General features: G+C 33.2%; 3 protein-coding genes across 3 annotated transcripts; all 3 read right to left on the reverse strand.

Moving 5' to 3' along the window:
- Positions 1 to 948: 948 nt before the first annotated feature.
- Positions 949 to 4,818, reverse strand: LOC142611598 (membrane-anchored ubiquitin-fold protein 3-like). The gene is made up of 4 exons (XM_075783674.1): positions 4,599 to 4,818; positions 4,150 to 4,386; positions 2,611 to 2,781; positions 949 to 1,411 (listed from the first exon to the last, which is right to left on the reverse strand). Exons 2-4 carry the CDS (start codon positions 4,280 to 4,282, stop codon positions 1,356 to 1,358), a joined length of 360 nt encoding a protein of 119 aa, XP_075639789.1. The 5' UTR covers positions 4,283 to 4,386; positions 4,599 to 4,818; the 3' UTR covers positions 949 to 1,355.
- An 8,664-nt stretch (positions 4,819 to 13,482) lies between these two features.
- Positions 13,483 to 14,195, reverse strand: LOC142614032 (monothiol glutaredoxin-S11). Its single transcript, XM_075786555.1, has one exon. The coding sequence runs from the start codon at positions 13,991 to 13,993 to the stop codon at positions 13,688 to 13,690; it is 306 nt and encodes a 101-aa protein (XP_075642670.1). The 5' UTR covers positions 13,994 to 14,195; the 3' UTR covers positions 13,483 to 13,687.
- Positions 14,196 to 15,917: 1,722 nt separating this feature from the next.
- LOC142614188 (glutaredoxin-C11) lies at positions 15,918 to 16,663 on the reverse strand. The gene has a single exon (XM_075786739.1). The coding sequence runs from the start codon at positions 16,490 to 16,492 to the stop codon at positions 16,184 to 16,186; it is 309 nt and encodes a 102-aa protein (XP_075642854.1). The 5' UTR covers positions 16,493 to 16,663; the 3' UTR covers positions 15,918 to 16,183.
- Between the last annotated feature and the right edge of the window lie 4,273 nt (positions 16,664 to 20,936).

Here is a 20,936-nt window from a genome sequence, read left to right on the forward strand (position 1 = left end):
GATGAATTTCGAAAATTTGTGTCTGTTAATTTTTTGAAAGTTGCAAAAATAAATGTAGATTTATGGTTTGAATTCTATTCTATGTTTTGCAATTTTTTTTTTACCTTTAATAAAATAAAAACAAAAATGAATAGACCATTTCATGTGATAATTTTACAATTATGTTTTTACAAATGAGACTCTTTGTTAAGAACATGTTCAACCATTATAACAACAAAGTTTTGGTCTAACATAAAATATGATGACAAATTTTGCATTAAGTGAATCTAAAGCCATTGAATCTCAGGCAATTAGATTATTCGAGCTCTCCATCTCCGGTATCTACTCTAAGAGCTTCTTGAAGATTTGAAGTTGTCTCTATGTTTCAGTGATTGAAAAGACTCTCAAGGATATTCAATGAAGAGGTTGAAAGGCAATTGGAATTTTCTAGTATGTTTTTCTCTCAATTTTGCAGCTGTCAAAGTAGGGTTCAAGTTTTGGAAGAAAGAAATTTTTGTAGAAGATATCCAAGATCTTTGTGTCCAAAGGGATGCAGATTTATTTATACAGTGAAAGGTGTTAATGGCGGCTACCCTTTTTTTTTTTTTTTGTGTCAACAAAACCAACCCAATATGGTAAAAGAGAGAGGTGAAAAACATAAAGTTCTGTTGGACCATATATAATGATGATTCAGTATTAGCCTAGTATTAAAATGAATTAGTCCTAGACATGTAACAAGTTGTTCACTGCCAAAGCTTAGGTGATGAAATCAATTTCATCATCATACTTTCTATATTTTTTTGGAATAAATTTCATTATCTAATCCTGATTACGTATGCTTCTATGTATTATGATCTAACAATCTCCCAGTGACATTTTCTATTGGAGACCAAAATCAAGTCCTTGCTGCTTTGTCAGTTCTAAGGTGAAAGAAAAATGGACATCAAGAACCATATTTCACAAGACAGATTTCCTCACAAAAATTAAAAATAATAATAATTCACAAGAAAGAAAATTACATCACTTGAGTTATTCAATACTAAAAAGAAAGAAAATATGGTATATATGAAAGCCAACATTGATGTATGTTGCTCTCTTTCACTTTCGCACTTTCTCTCTCAAGGACCATACAAGACAACTTTACCATGCCAAAAAGGACAGTCATGGTTGATATTCTGATTTCACTTCAAAGAGAATGGACCACAAAATGAACAACAATGGAAGCAATTACAAGAAGAAGAAGAAGAAGAAGAAAAAAGGCAACCCGCATATGATCATAGACAATGTTATATTACACTCGTCTCATGAAGGAAAGCAAAAATGTAGGAAGGGTGTGATTCTATCTGCAACAGCTGCCACAGGGCATGCTTCCCAAATTAAAGGATATTACATGTGCATGCATTCATCTTTTGCATCTGCTCCTCATTTTTTTCTGCAGAGTACCCCAAGAAAAGATACAATGAAAGGTAGAAAGTAGACCCTATGATAGTAACTATGCAATAAAAATTTCAGAAAACTAGGAATTTATCGACAATGTCTAACCAAAAATATATATTCTTGACAATTCAATAACTAAACATCATAAAATTGTCTACAATATGAAGTTTCTCCTCTCCTCCATCCTAAATAGCCAAATCCAAATCATGTACAAAGAGTTACATGATAACCAAAATCCAAATGATGTAAAAATAATAATAATAAAAAAAAAACCCTTTTTACATGACAAATTAGTTAACATAACTTACAGATAAAAGTAATTTTAAATACAAGGTTGCAGATTTTCAGAGTATATTTTTTTGATTATTTATGGCAGTTGAGTATGGCAGCAACTACATAAGGCACAATTTTAAAAATAAAATTACTTTTACCAAATTAGTTTTCTACACATCTATTTGAAGTGTTAGCTGTCACTGACTGACAGTTTCAGACCCATATACTACCTAGAACTTACTGATTTATAACAAGCTTCATGTAGAGGAATTGATCATCTCGCATTATATTCAGGGGATGATCACATCCTTTACGGAATTTTTCTAAAGTACCAAGTCTTGAAACACATTCTATATCATACTGCACTATACATCTATGATACCATACAAGCCTACCACAAGCCCCTCAAAACAGCTTCAGCATTATGTATCGTGACAGTTTCAGACCCATATACTACCTAGAACTTACTGATTTATAACAAGCTTCATGTAGAAGAATTGATCATCTCGCATTATATTCAGGGGATGATCACATCCTTTATGGAATTTTATTAAAGTACCAAGTCTTGAAACGCATTCTACATCATACTGCACTATACATCTATGATACCATACAAGCCTACCACAAGCCCCTCAAAACAGCTTCAGCATTATGTATCATGACACCCACTTTTTCCAAGGTTTATTGGTAGTCAGATTAGCATCTAGAATACCATAAACTCAGCAAATCGTCCAAGAACAAAAGATAAAATAGACATACAAAGTTCAAATTCAATAAAGATTACTAAAATTGACATTCCTTGTTGTGAAAAATGAACAATTAGAAAAGGAACTTTTGGGGGCAGTTTCAAAACCCAAGAGATTGCATGAATTACGGACAAATCCTAGTCCCCAGTTATAAAGAAATAGAAACTGCACATACCTGTCTTCTTCTTGGCTACAGGAGGCTGTACTACCACATGCATGGTAACAACCCCACCAGGAAGGTCGCCAATGGTTATTTTGGAATCAGCAAGTGTCTTGTTATCTTCCAAAATTTTACCAGCATGTATGAGTTTTACATCATTTACTGACTTGGGTGTGACTGTTTTGTCTGTAAATATAAAATATCATTAAGAAACTCAGATGAAGACATAACTCCATAGAACAAACCAAATCGAAAGATATACACTCATGCAGATGAAGGCAGGTGTATGTGCATTAGTCCAAATGCAATTGAGAGAGTATTTTGTCTCCATCATAGTCATTAGAAATTCCACACTTCTTTTTAGGACAAAAGCAATCATATTGAAGAAGACGAGAGAGAGAGAGAGAGAGAGAGAGAGAGAGAGAGAGAGAGCTATTATTTATTCAGCACAATGTTCATGTAAGATTAATTCTTTCAATCTAATCAAAAACATAATTTGAGAGACAAAACTAAATACAGAACAAGCTCTCTGCAGTTTGGCAATGTGACAAAAACTATTGAAGACACGAAAAAAAATTTAATCATGGTGCTTCTATCCAACCCCCCCCCCCCCTTTCCGGTTCTTTCTTTTCATGCAAGGCATCCGCATTAACTTCATTTGTATTCATGTACTTTCGGGTGCTGCTCTCATTATCTTTCTCTCTCTTTTTTTTTCTTTTTTTTTTTTTGGTAATTAAAAAATGTCACAAGCATCCAATCAACCCAGAAATTCCAACACACTTTCAATATTTCTGAACCTACACTGATTGTTATTTATAAATTCAGAACTTTGTTTAGAACATAATTCATCTAATTAGTACGAAGTTCCACCTCATGAGGGTGTTTAAACTTAAAATAGATTTTGAAGTTATTCAATCTCTTTAACTCAACAAAAAAGATATTTTGTCCAGGAACAAATGATATTTTTTTCTTGGAACGCATTACATCAGGGAAACCACTTTATACTTGGAGGACTACTGCAGGTCCTTTCTAAAGCAATTTCCCAGCTAAATGCAATGTGACTCAAAAAAAGCTTGGGACAGCATATCCACCCATGCAGTGAAGAGTTGCTGTCTTCAAATTTTGTCAATCAACCACCACATAACATCAATTCACAAAGGTGAGTTGGGTACTTGACAATCAATGGATAGGAACTCAAAGCAAACTCGAGAAACATACAGAGATAAATTAACTTACTTTCATTATGTCTAGTGTCGTAACCAAGAAAAGCGCTAGCTATATCTGTGTTATACCCAAAAGGACTAGTAAAAGTTAAAATAAAAACTTCTTGTAATGGCTTTATAGCCGAGATCCACATATTAAACACCTGATGTAAGACTTAGCACACGCTTGCACAATACACACTTGTGCAATCCAACAAAATCAAATCCTCACACAATCCAATCCCAATCAAATCAACACAATCAGGGTACCACAAGTATTACAATATAAATGAAGTCAAGAAAGAATTAAACCCAAAAGAAAAAGAAAAAGAAAAAAAGGCAAATGACAAACCTCTAGGCCACTCAGCAACAAGCTTTTGCTTAAGAGTTGCAGCTGTCAATGATAATGCATAAGAACCCTGGCCTATATCTGTACCATCATAAATCCTGAATCTAAGCTCAATAGTCTCCTCTCCTTCACCCATGATACTAGCCCTTGTCTTCCTTTCTCAAGCTTGAAACCAAAATATAAGTGCGACACCCAAAATACACCTCCAGTCAAAGAATCTACTAGTCTTGCCCAACCCACCTACAAAATAATCCCCAAAACTTTATTTTTATGTAATTTTCACACAACCCCTTTTCCCAGAAGGAGAAATATAATTAATCAAAAATAAAAATAAAAGCAACCCATTATGTAAAATTTCATTATACAAATAAAAAGAGTCCGAGATCATACTGGGTTTTTTTTTTCCATTTTCTCAGGAACCAAACAGAGAAGAACAGAGAGATCATAGATACCTGGTCAAGAAGCCATGAATGGAGGATCATCAGTCAGATGTCAGAGATTCTATTCACTGTCTGTCAGCTATTGATTTTTCGTTTAAGAATCACAGTGAGTCAGAGAGATTTTAATGATTTATTGCTTTTTTTTTCTTTTTTCTTTTTTTTGGGGGTTTGGGGTTAACTTTTGTATTTCTTTTTTTTGTAGATTCCAATTTTTGTCTGAACAAATCTCACTGAGATAAGATACGTGAGATTTTTGTTTTTTTATTACACTTTTTTTTTTGTCAATGGATTTTCTTTTCTTTCATTAAAAAAATTACAATTTCGTCAATAATTTTTTTTATAAAAATAAGATATTAATTTCTAAGGGTAGAATTGTAACTTCGTGGGTACATACAAGGACTGTAAAATTATAAAGTTACTGTTCAATCCAATCCAGTCCTAAATTTTGGACCGGATCAGACCGAATAATAAGTAGTAACTAACAAATATATATAATTCTTAATATTTTGTATATTCATCTATACTACTATTTAAAGAATTTTTCTTGTTTGGACTGATTTTTTTTTTTTTCAAAATACCCCTATAACCTAAATTTAACTAGAGATAAAGCTTGAGAATAACATAGTAAAAATATATCTTTAACCCCCACATAGTAACTTTGCCTACAAAATAGGCAATGTTTAAGTTTAACTCTCACGTTTAACTCTAGTTGTTTTTCAACCTAAGCATCACTCCACATTTTCGCTTTTCTTTTTCCTTTTTTTTTTTTTTTTTCCTTTTTTCCTTTATGAAGACTTAACTCTTTCTTTTTTCTTTTCTTTTTTTTGGATAAAAAAAAGCTTAACTTTTTTTTTAATACCCAATTTCCCTTGCTCCTTAATCTCATCTCATGTTTGGTTCCCCCCTCCTCCCCTCAAATCTCCTTGTTTTGATTTTTGAAGGGAAAAATATACTAAAAAATAGAGATAAAACTTAAGGATAACATGCTAAAAATAATCTCTAACTCTCATGTAAAACTCTGCCTACAAAATAGGGCAACTGTCATATTAGTTACCCAACTTCTTCAATCTATTTCTTCCTCAATTCCTCTCAATTCTATGTTCTTTTTCTCTACACTATCATCATCATCTTTTCTAAATTCAAAATCCAAAGAAAAAAACTTTACTTACAAAAAAAAAAAATGCAATTCTAATTGTTCCAGTTCAACAAGTATGTCAATGTACACTGCTCTTTTCTATTTTTTTTTTATAAAAATCAACAGCCTTCTAATTATTTGGACTTTGAGCCTTCTTCATTTCTCTATTTTCTTATGATTATCATTTTTTGTAAATATGCGTTTGTGGGTTAAAGCTTACTCGTTGCTTTTCTTTTATTACAATAGTACGATGCTTTTCTTTGATTATTATTACAGTAAAGCACTGACCGAATTTAGAACACAAACTATGCAATTTGGATAAGTATCAAATTGTGTAAAAAAATCACAAAAAAAAAATGTTTACCCAAATTATAATTGTTGCAAATTATTAAACATTTACCCAAAAAAATAGAAGAGCATCTGAACACGCACGTAAACACGTGCTCAGATGCTAATATAATATTAGGTGTGTTTGGTAAGAGGTAATGTTTTAGAATTATCAGGAATGTTGAAAGATTCCCACGGTTGCAAATCCACAAGGGAATTAGATGCCAAGAGTATCTGGATTCCCACTTAAATCCATTCTTTTAGGAATGTGGATTCCCTTTAAAACAGGTGGGTATCTAAATTCCCAAGCCTAAAAAAATCACATTTGTTATAAATTGACAATTTTACCATTTTTCACTTATCATTTAACCAATGGAGATAAAACATACTTATCAAAAAAAAAATTGGAGACAAAATATAAAACAAATTATCAATATCTATTCATTTATTTTTATCTCTTCCTGCCCCAACAATATAAAAGCTAAAATAAAATGCAATATTTATATCTCCTATTTGGGATTGGTTATCTACTAAAATAAAATAAAATATTTATATTTATTAACAAAACATAATGTTATGATTTTCATAAAGAATAATAATTTAAATAGTTATTTTTCTATTATACATGTCATTTTGAAATGTTAGACTATAGTTCTAATGAATTTGTCTTAATTTATAGTTTATATTTTGTTTGTTATTATTTATTTAGACGAAGATTAAAAAAAATGATATTGGGTTTATAAATTTAAGGATAGTATGAGAAAAATAAATAATTATTTTAAGATTCTTATAAATAAACCAAAAATGAGAATAGTTACATCCAAGGCATCCATGTTACAAGACATCACATTCTAAGAAATCTGGATATTGATGGTAATGTGGATTCCCTTGTACCAAATACCACCTAAATACGAATTATGTCTAGTACATAAGTGTACTAGACACAGTGAGATACAAACACATGTCCAGTGTATTAGTGCACTATACACAAGCTCTTCCCTAATATTAAAACTCTCTCCTCTTTGGTCTTTCTAAGACACCATGCATATATCCGACACATAAGATACATTTTCAGGGTGAAAGAATAAATATTGTATTATTTGTGAAGAGAGGTGGATATTATTCCCTTTGATCTTGATGTGAGATACCTAATATATGATATGAGATAGAAAAATGCATATATTCGATACATGAAATATATATTATCCGGGTAAAGAAGTATTGGAGGAAGAAGCTAATGCTCTACTAGTGTTTTATTAGTGAAGGGAGTAGATACCCTTGCCTTTGATATTGACATTTCTCGTTGGAGGTAGATGCCCAGGCTGTACTCAATTTGGTCAAAGATAGTTTCAAACAATTTGAAAACTCTCAGTCTTTAAAGGGTTATGAATCTTTTATTGCAGGGCTCCGATGAGTAAGTTTAGTACAAATAACCTGGTTCACTCCCACAGAAGAAGCGATCGTTGTGTGGACTGATTAACAAAGTGAAGGTGTATGTTAGATACTTTCTTTATGTTATGATCTTCCCTCCTTAATATTGGTAGATGCTCACACTATTTTGTTCTTGATGTTGTCTTGTTAATCTAATGCAGTAATGCACCCTTTTAACTCAACCCAAAAAAAAAAAAAAAAAATGGAGAAGAGGTGGAGCCCACCCTCCTTCTCACATAGGATCTATGAGTGGCGGCCATCCTTATGAGAGATGAGGTGAATGGCATAAACCAATATAAAATATCTAAAGCTAGTTTAATTACAAATTGATGTGTATTGTGTGTGTGAGCCACATCAACTAAAATCTTGTTTTCAAGACACCATTTTACTTTTTTCAAAATTATAACTAAAATCGCGTTTTGAATACATGATTTTCAAGACAGTATACAACAAACATTAACAAAATATCTATATTATAACTCAAAATGATTAGTCATAATTTGAACTATCCATAATTGCTTATTTATCTCACTTAGTGTAGGATTACGCTTTTAATGTGGGATTTGGTACACGTTTGATGCAAAATTCAATACACATCTGCACAACACTTTCATAATACAAATTAATAAACAAATCCACTCAATCTGAAGTATTATATTATCAATGTAATCCTTCTAGCTCATGCCATCACCATGAGGGAATATGCAAGAGAGAAACAGCTACATATATGTGCTATGAGTATGAAGTGATGGATGTATATATAAATGGAAGCCAATTGAGTTGGGGAAGGGGAAGTGATATTTGTTCCAGAAAACTGCCTCCCAATTATTAGGTCATGTATTCCTGTTCTCCAATTTCTAATGATGCCGTCTCCTAGATTACAAACTAATCGTTAATCATAGCATGTAATGAGTCAGCTAACCTTTAAACTCTTTCATGGCATGTGATCATCAAGAATATATGTTCTGACACGCAATGATTTGTTTCAGGCCATGTAATGATTTACATGAAGATAGGTGTCTTGCTTTTTATATGAAACCAACTGTCAAGTAATAAGCTGAGCACCAAGAATCCACATGGTCTCTAAAATACTTCTTTTCCTCTCAGGTCCTTGTTGACCAAGTCAACAAGTTAACTTTACTCCAAGGATGCTGGAGTAATTACGGACATCAATGCAAACATTCGCACTTGCTTCCTCGGAGGCCATCTTTGGAGATAAAGGAAGTCTGCAATCTAAGTGGATAGTTGGTAATATATTCTATACAAGTGGTAGATATGATTCTCAAAACAAAGAATATAATAGAGGGAAGATGCAATAGACCTTTCAATGCATGCATCTGCAATAAAACTATTATCAATTGCTTGAAAAGGTTCTTTGTATTATTATTTACAAATAATTTACTTGTGAGATTATGATGTATGGTCATTGGTAGATATGCAAAATAATGATATTTTAGAACCAGGCTGGATTTGATCCTGTACATAATACATTGGTCCTTGATAGGCTATGCCAATTTCCACAAAATATTTGTTTTCATCCAGTCACAGTGTATCACCATTGAGGTTCTGGATTGATAGTGACCGCTAAACAAATTAACAGACTACAAAATGCAGGCTGCTTTCGATTGTTCTGCAAGGCGGCGTGGTTTCACAATTATTAGCACTTTACTTCTGTCACCAGATTAATATAATTAGCACTTTGCCTCACTTTTGTCACAAGGTTAATATAATTAATTGGAATCTTCACTCTTTGCCTACTATAAGATGTTATTATATTATAGCTTAGAGATTATATCATAGAATTTTCTAAGGGAGTTTATCCAAAATATAACTATTTGTTATAGATTTATTAGAATCTAATTCCAGGGAAAAACAAAAGGCCAGTAAAGAGAAAGGAAAGGCTAGAAGGTGAGGCTAAAGGCTATATATATATATATATATATATATATACACACACATATTGATGGGACAAAGGCTACATATATAGTCTAAGAAAAAGTGCGACACTCAACAGAGTCTAAAATTCCTCATGTTTGAGGTTGGCTAATCTTTTTTGGCCATTTTGCTTCAAGGTGCATCAAGCATAATACAAATGTACTATTTAAAAAAAAAAAGAGGGTACATGAAGAAAAGCCATATAATATGCATGCTATGACATGTGAATGTGATTCTGTTTTTACTTCATGGGCATATTGGCTAAAACATTTTTCCTAATGCAAAAAATTTTGAACTTTTCATGTAGAATAGGAATGATCGAAGGAAATAAAAAAAGAAAAGAGAGGGCCAGGGCAGATTGTCTGCTAGGTCCCAGCTCTTCTGCAATCCTAACATCTGTCATGGTAAATGCAAAAATATTAATGTTTTTTGAGGTCTTTTAGTAGTAGAAAAAAGATTAAACCTTAGGATTTGATGAAGAGTACAAATACATAGTAATGCAGATTTGCATCAGTTCAGGTTGGGGGCTTAGGCAGATCACAGGAAGTACAAACTGGTCACTTCTTCCTCCTTTCTTCTATATCACCAGAACAATCCAAAGGTCACACCAATTTTTGCCTTTTTTTAATATCATCTTCGTTGAAAATTCTTGATTAAGATTGATGGTGATTGATCCAAAAAAGCTAAGAAAATTTGATATTATGCGATTCTTTGGGTCAGACAGCATATAGATGATATCCCTTTCTTTCATTCCTAAGAAACACTTATATGCTTGTCTCCATTTACCATTTAAGAATCTGTTTATCACTTCTGTATATAATTTGCTTTCATTGTTGGAATTGATAACATAATGTAGTACCTCAGATGTTTACAGCAGAAATACCAAACCCCTAAACCAGCCTGAAAATACCAAAATCTTCTCCTGGATCACATAAAGTGGAGAGGACCAATTCTTTTGACTATTCAGTGTCTGTGAAGCCAAACCTGTCCTAATCTCAAACCTAATATTTACATGAGTACTCAAGCTCATATTAATATAGTTTGCCTTTGTAGGTGGCGGAAACACATGCATGCTTTTTTTTTGGGGGGGGGGGGGGGGGGGGCGCCCCCAATATTTTTAATTTTCTTTAACAATATAGGTATATTTTATAAATATTTAAAGGTTTATGTGAAAAAAAAAAAAAAAGAGTTGGCCCCCCAAAAAAAAACATTGATCAACTAATCTAATAACCCTTCCCAAAAAAAGAGAGTTTAGAGTTGATATACAATTGCATTAGAATGAAATAATTAGGTAATAAGTTTTAATTTGTGAGTAAATAGTGGAACCCTTAATTTTTAGCTCAATTTCAAATCCTATTAATGCTTTCAAATCATTCAACATGGATACTATATGCATTTTGATTGAAATTTTCTATTCTCAAGATTTGATCAAGGAAAAAAAAAGCTCATATGAGACTTCAATTATAACATTATGGTTTTGATTTGTTAAACATGGATGAAGTTTTGCAAACAATTTATATATTAAAAAGGAAATTATGAATAATTTTGTTATAAAAATAATAATTGATGAGTTTATTACGTGAAGTATTATTGTTGAACATGACTTTGATGGAAGATACTATATTCGTTTTTTTTTTTTTTTTTTTGGGGCTCTATATATTTGTATGTTGTATACCCAATTATAAAATGTTTGTATACTTATTAGAGTTTAAGAAGATTATAAATTTCTCTTATAAAGAAGATCTTGTGTCTAGGTATGTATATATACATGTTAAAGTTGATAATTTTCAATGTGTGTGTGTGTGTATATATATATATATAACTTACTTTAGAATAAGAAAAATAATTAAAATTTATACTTTCATACACACATATTATGTGGGTGGACTCTAGTTAGCTCAATTGGTAAAAATTTTTATCTTTGAACTTCAATCCTCGCCTACACCAAAAACCGATTGGTTTTTTGGTCTGATGATAAAAAATTATCATTAGGAGCGAACGTTATAAGTGGAAACTCTAAAAAAAAAAATTATCTAGTTTTTTTAGGGTAATGTCTATTTGTGATTTGAATTTATCTTAATATAGTTCACCACCCACCTCAAAATTCTTGACTCCGCCAAATTGTACGTGTAGTAATTTATATAGAAGTGTCCTCAGGTTATGACAATAATATTCAACATGTCAATAGCTAATAGGAATACAATCCTATAGTTAAGCTAAATAGCTAAAATATATTACCTACCAATTTATCAAATCAACTAACTGCAGTTACCTATAATTTTTTTTTTTTTTTCTGTTGACTGACTACAGACTAAATCAAAAAGGTATATTTGTACTGCTAAGAAAAAATTTTAATTCGAACTTAAATTTCAAAGTAATAAGAAGGGACTATGTTTTCAAAACTTTGGTAAATTTCAAATTTAATCGTTGTTTTTTCAAAAGAAACTAGTGGCTGAAGCAGCACCTCATAGTTTGTGGCCCTAAATGCAAGGTTTTGAGATAATGTGCAAGATAATCTCTATTCGGTATATGTGTGTGTGTGTATATATATATATATAAAAACTATATATGTATGACTTTTACACTGCCTTTTATATTGGCTTTTGCATAATTCTGTTATTCATAGTTTGCTTTGCTAGAGTGACAGGTGCACTGAGAAAGGAATTTAAATATTTAATAAAGATTCTAGCTAGCTCCACGATGATATCCAGCAAGGATGGTCCAGGTTCATGAGGGGGGGGAGAGGGGGTTTATACTTTTTTTTTTTTTGGTATTAAAAAAAAAAGTAGAGGGTACAACTAGTGTGGCTTCTCTACTTAAGTGTGACTATAATAACACCTTACCCGCTTTCGGGTGAGACTATATTTTCGATTTATGAAAAACTCACTTATAATTCTTTGGACTGTTTGGGATGAAGATAAGATATAAAGAGCAACACACAGCTAGTTATTGAGATTCGAACCCAAGTTCTGAGACTTGTTGGCCTAGTATCTTACCAACTAGGCCACCCGAATGTTGGTCGAACTTGGTTTTTCACTTACTAATTACTATAACCACTTGACTACCTTCCCATAACAAAGGGTACAAAAGAAAAACAATTTAAAAAGAAAAAGGTGAGGAATGTAATACCATACTTACCCAAAATGGGAATGTAATACCATTCTTTCTACAAAAGTAGAAGAATCAGTGGGCAGCACATATTAGAAAGTTAAGAATTTTCCTTTTTGAAATTTTTGCATATGGAGAATGCAATATAGGGATTTCAAAAGTTGGATTCTCTCCCTCACAGAAATAATGCTTTTATTTTATGAAAGTTGGTAAAGTAACACTGTTTTCTTCCACTTAAGTACCCATTTTATGTCCTAAAGACACTGATGTTAAACAATTAATCTTACTATATTTTAAGATGATGCTCCAATTAAAATAGCCAAACGCACATTAGGGTATCTGGGATTGCAGGATCACTTGGGAACATGCTCAAACCAATTTCACTTGTTATTTGTCAAAAATCGATAATTCAAATTCCCTACGGCTTTCATCCTATTGGAAATTTTAATATTTATTAAAAAGGATGTGGAGACAATTCTCTGTAAAAATATGATAATGAGGTATTGTGCATGGCATGCATGAGAATGAATATGTGTTCACATGCAGAGAGAGAGATGTTTACTGTCCTATCAATGGTGCAATTTTCAGTGATGGTAAATCTCAAAAGTTCACTTTTATAAGGACTGTGACTTCATATTGAAGTTTCCCATGCCAGCAAGGTGTTAACTTTGGTATGGATTAATGCTAGTTGGACCTCCTCTTAATAACTTAAACTTTTCAGTCGGATGCTCTAACATGGTATCAGTGCCTGATTTATTTATTTGTTGGTTCACATGAGAGAAGGTCTTGAAGTTTCACATTGATTGGGTGTGGAATTTGATATGGGATTATATCCTAAGTAAGATTATTCTGCTGGACACAGTTTTAACCGAAATTACTGGTTGAAGTTAATGATAGGAACAGTGAGCAGCTCTGAAGCTTTTTCAGAATTAAAAAAAAAAATCACCAAATTTAGTTAAATTTCTTTAACACGTGTAAACATAGTATTTAAAGCCAACTTCATTAAGAATAGCAAACAGATTACAAACTATAGCTACTAATAATCAAATGCTACAAAGCACTTCACAGTTCACACATAGACACTATATATATAGACTATTCAATATGAAGATACTACTAATTTGAGCCCGATTTATTCTTCTAAAAAGATATTGGAGTAAAATATTTAAGATAAAGGCTGATAAGGCTTCAGCATTGGGATCAAGTGGCCACTTAGATGAAGGGACATGACTTCGTTAGTGGATCCTATCAGCTTTCCTCCAATGAACACAGCTGGAACAGGCCCATTACATCCCATCCTCATGAGAGCTTTCTCTATGTCCCTGCCTTCAGGGTCTTGGTCAATCTCATGAACCACGGGGTTCACCCCTAGTTCCTGAAATAGAATGTGGACTGCATAACACAGGCAACATGAGCTCTTGCTGAATATCACTACCCCCTTCTCTGTTGCCAATCTTGTCACCTTGTCCATCTTGACAATCCTGTCTACTTAATAAGCAATACAGGATAATTGGATGTCTAATTTAGAGAAGTTTGCAGGTTGTTTTGTAAATTCTTAAAACCAAGGATCGAATTCAAACTGAATTCGATCCAATGGTTATGGTGGCTTTCGGGGAAGGAGAATTGGGTTATGGAGAAAAGAGTTTGAAGCTTTAGGTTGTTTGAATTTGAGCTCTTATGCTAGTCTATTTATAGGGACAGCTTAGAGTGGACTGCTTTCTTTAAACAAGAACATTTCAAAAGAGAATGTGCTTATTAAGATGCCCAAACCAATAAAGAAACTTTCTAAGACAAAGACTACTGTGTTTCTAATGGGCCTAACAAGTTGGCGGACATATTTTCCACATTCATATAACTCAATTTATTAGACTAGCTTTGAGTGTGTAACCATCTGATATGTAGACTATTATTACTCCTTCCAAGATATATGGACGAAAACTGTACAATCAAATATGGGAGACGTGTTCATCCTGTTGACCATTTCTTCAGCTTTTGCAGATTTTTTGGAAACAAGAATACTCTCTATCATGACATAACAAAAGTATAAAATTATATGGGGCTGGTCAATTTAAACCAGATTCTTATGATCACTTCTTGTAGTTTATATGCATAAAGTTTGCGAGTGAGATGGGCTAGCTTTCGGTGGCTCTGATTCTTTGCGTTGCGCCCACCACCTTGTGTGATTCCTTCTCACACGCAACCACACAGGGCAAAGGTTCATATATGTGGTATTCGTATTTCTGTGCTTGGTACAGTTCTCACGTGTTGATGACCATGTCATGAATGGCCACATGTGTGAACTTTTCCCTTCGAGCCAAACGGGACAGAATTCTTGTCTTTAGATGAGGTAATGAACCGCATAATTCATAAGTATTTGAACAAGCTAATGGGCCACAAAATTGATGTCATCCCCATTACTTTAACTGCATAGCATTCATGCTCAGCCATGGGGTATGTAGCACTAGCAACACACATGCAGCTTATCACATATGGTTGTATTTTCTTGGATATGGAAACACATGTCTATATGTTATGGACAGAACATTTATATTTACATATATGATTGTACATGTTTATATATGATTTATGTATGATTTTGCACAGTTTGTTTTCTATTTTTAAGTTCATTAGAAGTTAGTGTAGCCTATGAGCTACACAATAAGCAATAGCTGCATTCTATTCCTTGAACCCTCCATCCTCAATGAAGGTGAGAATCCAGGTTTTATTATGCTGTCAAGAAACTTTTACCGACTACACTAACTGGCATCTCCATGTTTTCATTGAGGAATCTGTACTTAGTTTATATAGGCAGAGGTTTAAAGTTTCTCTTTCTGGATATGAAGGAATACTAGGGAGGCATAAAAAGTTGCAGCATCCACTTTTTGTCCCCCCCTTTAAGCAAAGGAGCCATGCACGTGCCATTACTATAAAATTTACCAAGTAGCCTGCTAAATGGTGTTGATATCTCTTGCACCACGGGTCCAATTTAAGTGACAGAGCCAAACAGTTAAGAATCAAATTTGAGCCATACAGTTAAGAACCAACCATTAAGTAGGTCTCATTCTAGTAATTAATATATGCATATCTCATATATTATATATATACATAAACAATCTAATGTTCAAGTGCATCAAACTATAAGCATCTTATATGACTAATGCTATTGTCTATTCATATACAGGGCTCACTGTTAGTAAGTGGATAAGTTTTTCAGTTGGAACATTTCTGATTACTCATCAAAAAGCAATGCAATGTAGCTTTATTCTAAGGCAATTTATCTTGCATGGGAGTACTGTTGCTTATTATTCTCCATTGAATTCTCCGGAATGTTGTATGATCAAGACATTCATTTGAGACTTTAATTTGATATTTGTCTGGTCTATGCTTTGGTTGATAGGAAGGAATCCTGGAAATTTAAAACTTCACTGGATCCACAAGTATACTTTTTATTTGATTTTGTGATCCGTACAATTGAAAGCAATTGTCAGAGTTTTTTTTATCAAAACTCTGAAGCCTATTTTCATATTGTGTAACTTTTATCATACAATTAGCTTGAAAACTCAAGAAAATTAAACTACTTTTTCCTCTACATGTGGTATTAGAGCTTTGATCACATTTCTACTGCAGTAACTAACATAGTATGAGGCTTGTTTTGGAGTTGCTAGAACCAGATGGCCCTTGCATCTATGAGCATTTGTTTGAGAGACCCGTCAACATGGAGGGATATGATATCTTTTGCTGAGCCTACATACTTTCCTCCTATGAACACAGCTGGGACAGAGGGAGTACATCCCAGCCCTCGTAGAGCATACTCCATTTCCCTCCCATTGGCATCTTGGTCAAGCTCATGAATTTCAGGGCTCGCGCCAAGTTCATAAAAGAGTTGTTTGATGCTGTGGCACATGAAGCAGGAGCTCTTGGTGAAGATCACAGCTGCCTTCTTTGATGCCAAATCTCTTACTCTATCCATATCAAATAGCTTTGTCTGCTTTTGCAAAGAAAAGGAACAAGTTCTATATGAAGAGCAGAGAAATAACTTGCAATGCAGCTAACTGCAAATTGAAATGCAATTGAAAGCTAAAGGGTTTTGGGAAAAGCTACGCAAGTGAGCAGGGTTTGTAATGTAGGAAGCTTGTTTGTGTACTGAGGCTTGGCTATGGACTTTGAGATTTCATTGCCCCTTATTTATAAGGCTGTGGAGGATATGGATTGCACTGTTTAATCCAAAAAAGGAAAAACAGTCTAAAACTTTTTAAATGGATAAAAAAGAGAGAGTTCTTTCAGATATTTGTTTGGATAAGAGAAAATGCCCCCTATGATTTGCTGACAGTGACCTAATAAACAAGTCGCATGTAGTATCACACTGTAACGATAATTGAAATCTTGTGGAATGTCTTTGCTATTAAAAAGTTTTGGAATAAAAGGATTTGTAAATAGTCACAGAAGAGCTTTCGGCACTGGATGGTAGCATTATTTATGGAAAGAATAGTATTAAAATGGAGCAAGGGTGACAAGAAGAATTTTCTTGATAAGAGACAACATTATCCTCCAACATGAAATGGAATTAAATAATTCGTTACAGTTACCAGAGAATGTCAAGGTCCTAGAAAGGCTTAGTATCTGAATCTCATTCATTTAATGTGCAAATAGCCAAATACTTTAATAATACGATGTAATGGCATCAAAACCATAATAATATAGGTGCCTCAACCATCACTGATATTTTACTCTCATATGAAATAATGCTTAATCAATTTTATGTTCAAGTGCCAGCTGATAATTTGACTTATTTTTCATGCATGGTAATGTAATTTGCAAAATACATTACCTTGATTTCTTTTTTTTCTTTAAGTTGAATGATGAACTTGGAACTTATAAATTTTTTGGTTGAATATTGCTATATTTGGTAATCTGTCATGGTAGAATCATTTAGCTGATGTGGAGAAAGATAGAGTTTATCCAAATCATTTCCACTTTCTGTGCATTGGTCCCCGCATCAAATTCACAGTATATGAATATAATGTAATTGGATAAGAAGATCAGCAAATTGGCAAGGCAACAGTAACATAGTGGAAAGTAATTCCATTTCTATGGAGGAAATGGACATTCTAACTACTGTAACTTTTTGTTCCAATGCCTCTAGATTTGTTAGAATGTCATGAAAGTAGCAATTCGATCGATCTTTCTTTCTTTTTTTTCAAATTTTAATTTTCAATTCTGGGTTCTTCAAGAAACATATTCTCTCACCGGTTTTTATTGACAGAAAAACATAACATCCTGTTATCAATCCCAAATCCTATGTAGTATTGTTTTATGTATTCACAAATGCTAATACTTACTCTTCCAAAACAAGACCATTGATACTGGTCAAAATGCTAAAACTTATTCTTCCAATGAAAAAGAAAGGAGAAAAGTAGGAATAGAAGAATGAATATTTACTTGTCTTTTTGCCAATCAAATCTATGCATCTTCTTCTTCTTTTTACATGATCTTCTTCGATATACAAGAATCCTTGAAACTAAAGTTGAGAATCTGCCACGACCTCACAACATGCATGTCAGAGAATATTACCGACCAGTAGCACAGCCTAGTAGCTATCCATGGTACGTGACATGGCCATTAATTATTATAAGCTTAATGCATGGTCAACATGAAAATATAGCATACATGTATACATCAGTACTATAGCCCCTTGCCCATTAATTAGTCATTGATAGATACAACATACATGCATGTATTCATCAATAGTGTAGCCCCTTGCTCACTCATTAGTCATTATTCGATTCTTCTAGCTTTTCAATTTTTTGAATCACATCCCACCATTCGTCACAGATCACAATCACTGTAACATATGGTGCACCTAGACGTATACCTATGTCATGTGTCTCTTCTTCACACTTGACAGCAAAGTGAGCACTGGAGAGAGAATCTACTCTATTACAGTTAGGGGAAAAGAAAGAGGGGGGGGGGGGGGGTGTGGGGAAGGAATGTCAACTTTAGAGAAGATGCATTCAATGTCAATGACCTAAGATTCTATGCTTGATTCTGCATATTATTTGCAATAGTAATATTAATATTTTTTTTTTATAAATATATGTTCATAATAGAGGTTTTTCCAAGAATCGATTACCTTAAGTAGTTATCTTTTCCTCCCAATATCATCCTAAAATTTCCAGTTCATTAAACAAAGCAAAGATTCGGATTAAAGAGAATATTTAGTTCTTTTTTTTTTTTTCTTTTCTTAGAGCAAGAGCATTCCCATCAGGCGTTGTAAAATAATGTTATTTTGATATATCAAAAAGTTACTTTTTCTATTTTAACAACCACTTTACAATACACCATATATTAGATGTTCTATTTTTTTACCTGTGGGGTACTAGCAATTGCGCCACGTGTCATGGCATGGCCAAGAAGGGCAGTTGCTGTGCCGAGGAATCTACGTCCTCGGATTCTATGATCACGTCATCAATATATTATCAAAAGAGACCTTACAGTACAGAAGGAGCTTTGGGGAGGGGACCAGCACTGATTTGATTGATGAACTGAGGGTTGCCATCACATTTAATGCATCCCACTAAATCTCCTGGCCGCATTTATGTGAAGAAGAACCTTGAACAGTGCTGTCTTGGTTGCCACATCTCACAGGGATTCAGGAAAGGTATCCGATGGGACTAGTACTTGAGTGGTGGCCTGCATGATCAACAAATGGAAGGTAAGGATCATCTAAAAGGGTCTATATAAGATAAAAGGTCCCTTGGAGAGAGAGGATCGGAAAAATAACAGAGAAAAACTATGTAGCACAAAGAACTGAAACTGTAAACAAATCTCATGGTGATATAATCAAGAACAAATCTCCTCGAACTTGGCCGAGGAGAATTATCCTTCATGACGTTGTGGTTGCCAGGATCAACAAATGGAAGGCCAGGATCATCTAAAAGGGTCTATATAAGATAAAAGGTCCCTTGGAGAGAGGGGATCGGAAAAATAGCAGAGAAAAACTGTGTAGCACAAAAAACTAAAACTGTAAACAAATCTCGTGGTGATATAATCAAGAACAAATCTCCTCGGACTTGGCCAAGGAGAATTATCCTTCATAACGCTGTGGTTGCTTTCTGTTTTTCCTTGTCTCCTTGTTATTTTTGGCCCATAGTAAGTGTTATCTCACCCATAAAAGCCTAGTCTTAGAGTCCACTCTCTAACAAATTAATTGTGTTGAGCTATTTGAGCTTAGGTCCTCCTGTCATCTGGGCTCAGGAGCCAAATCCAGTCCTTACATTACCACTTCATTTAAATATTCTTTCTTAATTCTTTTTTATTTTTATGTTATTATTTCTTCCTAACAGTCATATTTTCAAATATTCTTCTCATTCTAACAGTAACATTTTCAAATAATCGTCTTATTCTAACGGTCATATTTTTAAAAATCCATATATTCTTAACAAGCATTTTAAAAAAATTATTCTAATGGTCATACTTCTAGAAATCCATTTTTCGTGAGAACCATATTTTTGGATTTTTTTTCCTTAATGATCACATGAATTTTTTGATGAGAATGATAGATGCAATGGAAATTCATATCCACTTTAATTGAACTAAACTATCAATCTGTCAAAAACTATATACATAAAATATAAACTAAACTATGAACCAATCACACCTTCAAGAAAAAAAAAACTTTGAACCTGTCATGACTCATATCAAAAGCCAAAAACATATTTATAAATGCAATCTAAAAGCCAACCTATCAAGTTGAAGTTGTTTCAATTGAACTAAATGACCAATGTTGTCCATAGAAAACTTACACGCATAACTCATATCCAATAAAATTAACTCACACAAAAAACCCACTGAATTCAACAAAGTTAAGCTTGTCACTTCCTTGATGACAAATGGTACTTAAACTCAACACAAAAAAACAATTGGCTGGTACTTAAACTTAACACAACAAAAAAAACATTCCCAATGAGTTTTAATGGTAGCTTCATAAACAAAATGAAACAAATAAACCAAATCAAAAGTTTTAATGGCAACTTCATAAAGAAGAGGAAACAAATAAACAAAACAAAAAGTTTTCACAACTCTCCTTGTAATTGCCATAAATGTTCAACAAGATTCATTTGGAGTTGAGAATGAACTTCTTGGCCCCTAATGCATTGATGAACTTGAATGAACTCCATAAATTCATCTGTTGGCTCATGTGACATTCGTGTACATGAAATCTCATCAATTTGTTCATAATCTAAATCCACTACTTTAGCGTTATCTCGCTCATCTTCAATAATCATGTTATGAAAAATTATATATGCTTTCATAATATCTTGTAGTGTTTCATGATATTAAAAAAAAAAAAAAAAAAACTGTGCAGGCTCACGTACAATTGCAAATCGTGCTTGAAGCACTCCAAATGCACGCTA

This window comes from Castanea sativa, chromosome 10 (genome assembly GCF_040712315.1).
Source record: "Castanea sativa cultivar Marrone di Chiusa Pesio chromosome 10, ASM4071231v1".
NCBI lineage: Eukaryota > Viridiplantae > Streptophyta > Magnoliopsida > Fagales > Fagaceae > Castanea > Castanea sativa.